Source organism: Pseudocercospora fijiensis, assembly GCF_000340215.1.
Source record: "Pseudocercospora fijiensis CIRAD86 unplaced genomic scaffold MYCFIscaffold_9, whole genome shotgun sequence".
Classification (NCBI taxonomy): domain Eukaryota; kingdom Fungi; phylum Ascomycota; class Dothideomycetes; order Mycosphaerellales; family Mycosphaerellaceae; genus Pseudocercospora; species Pseudocercospora fijiensis.
This window is the reverse complement of record NW_006921540.1, coordinates 110,582-111,611: the sequence shown is the minus strand read 5'-3', so window position 1 is coordinate 111,611 and position 1,030 is coordinate 110,582. Positions and strand designations below refer to the sequence as shown.

Below are 1,030 nucleotides of genomic sequence, written 5' to 3'. Positions count from 1 at the left end.
TGTGAGGTTGACGCTGACTCAATCTCATAGTGCTTCTCATGATTTGGAAGATCATCCCCGCCGTCCTCGCCGGTAACACCATCATCATCAAGCCATCGCCTTTCACACCGTTGTGCGACGTCCGATGCGTCGAGCTGTTCAACAGACACTTGCCGCCCGGTGTTGTGCAGATTGTGCTGGGCGACGACAATCTGGGCCCTTGGGTTACGGAGCACCCAAAGATCCGCAAGATCTCCTTCACTGGCAGCACGGCGACAGGTAAGCTGGTGGCCAGGAGCTGCGCTGCGACCTTGAAGCGCATGACGCTCGAGTTGGGCGGCAATGATGCTTGTATCGTCCTCCCAGATGTGGATGTTGCGAAGGTCGCACCAACTATCCTCTTCAGCGCTTTCTTCAACTCCGGTCAAGTGTGCCATGCAGCTAAGCGTATCTACGTTCACGAGGATGTCTACGAGAAGCTTTCCGGGGCACTGGTCGAGGCGTCCAAGCAGGCTGGTGTCGGACCAGGTCAGAACGAAGGCGTAATGTTTGGCCCACTAAACAACAGACAGGTCTACGAGAAGGTCAGCGAGTTCTTCGCCGACTCGGAAAAGAACGGTCACGACTTCTTGGTCGGCGGGAAGATCCCCGAAGGCCCAGGCTTCTTCGCACCGCTTACTCTCGTCAACAACCCTCCCGAGAATAGCCGTCTTGTGCAGGAAGAGCCTTTCGGACCAATCGTTCCATTGTTGAAGTGGAACGATGATGACGATATCATCAAGCGCGTCAACGATTCTTCTTGGGGTCTGGGTGCTACCATCTATGGTAAAGACTTGGCTCGTGTTGAGAAGCTGGCCCGTCAAGTCGAGGCTGGTGTCGTTTGGACCAACACGATGATGCAGCAGCATCCGGTGAGTACTACTCTTATCTCTTTATGGGAATGCGCAGTCGCTGATATTCTGTGTAGGAGGTTCCATTTGGCGGTTTCAAGTCCAGCGGTGTTGGCTGCGAGAATGGCGAAGCGGGTCCTCAGGGCTGGTGCCAGGTGCGC

General features: G+C 55.3%; 1 protein-coding gene across 1 annotated transcript in view; it reads left to right on the top strand.

The window, feature by feature from the left end:
- The window catches only part of MYCFIDRAFT_87747 (uncharacterized protein), a gene marked incomplete at both ends in the record, with an annotated part of 3,901 nt that overhangs the window by 2,622 nt on the left and 249 nt on the right, over positions 1-1,030 (top strand). Inside the window, 2 exons of the mRNA XM_007932456.1 lie at positions 31-890; positions 947-1,030. Of these exons, the coding sequence (XP_007930647.1) occupies positions 31-890; positions 947-1,030 (944 nt within the window). The remainder of the gene's footprint in view (positions 1-30; positions 891-946) is intronic.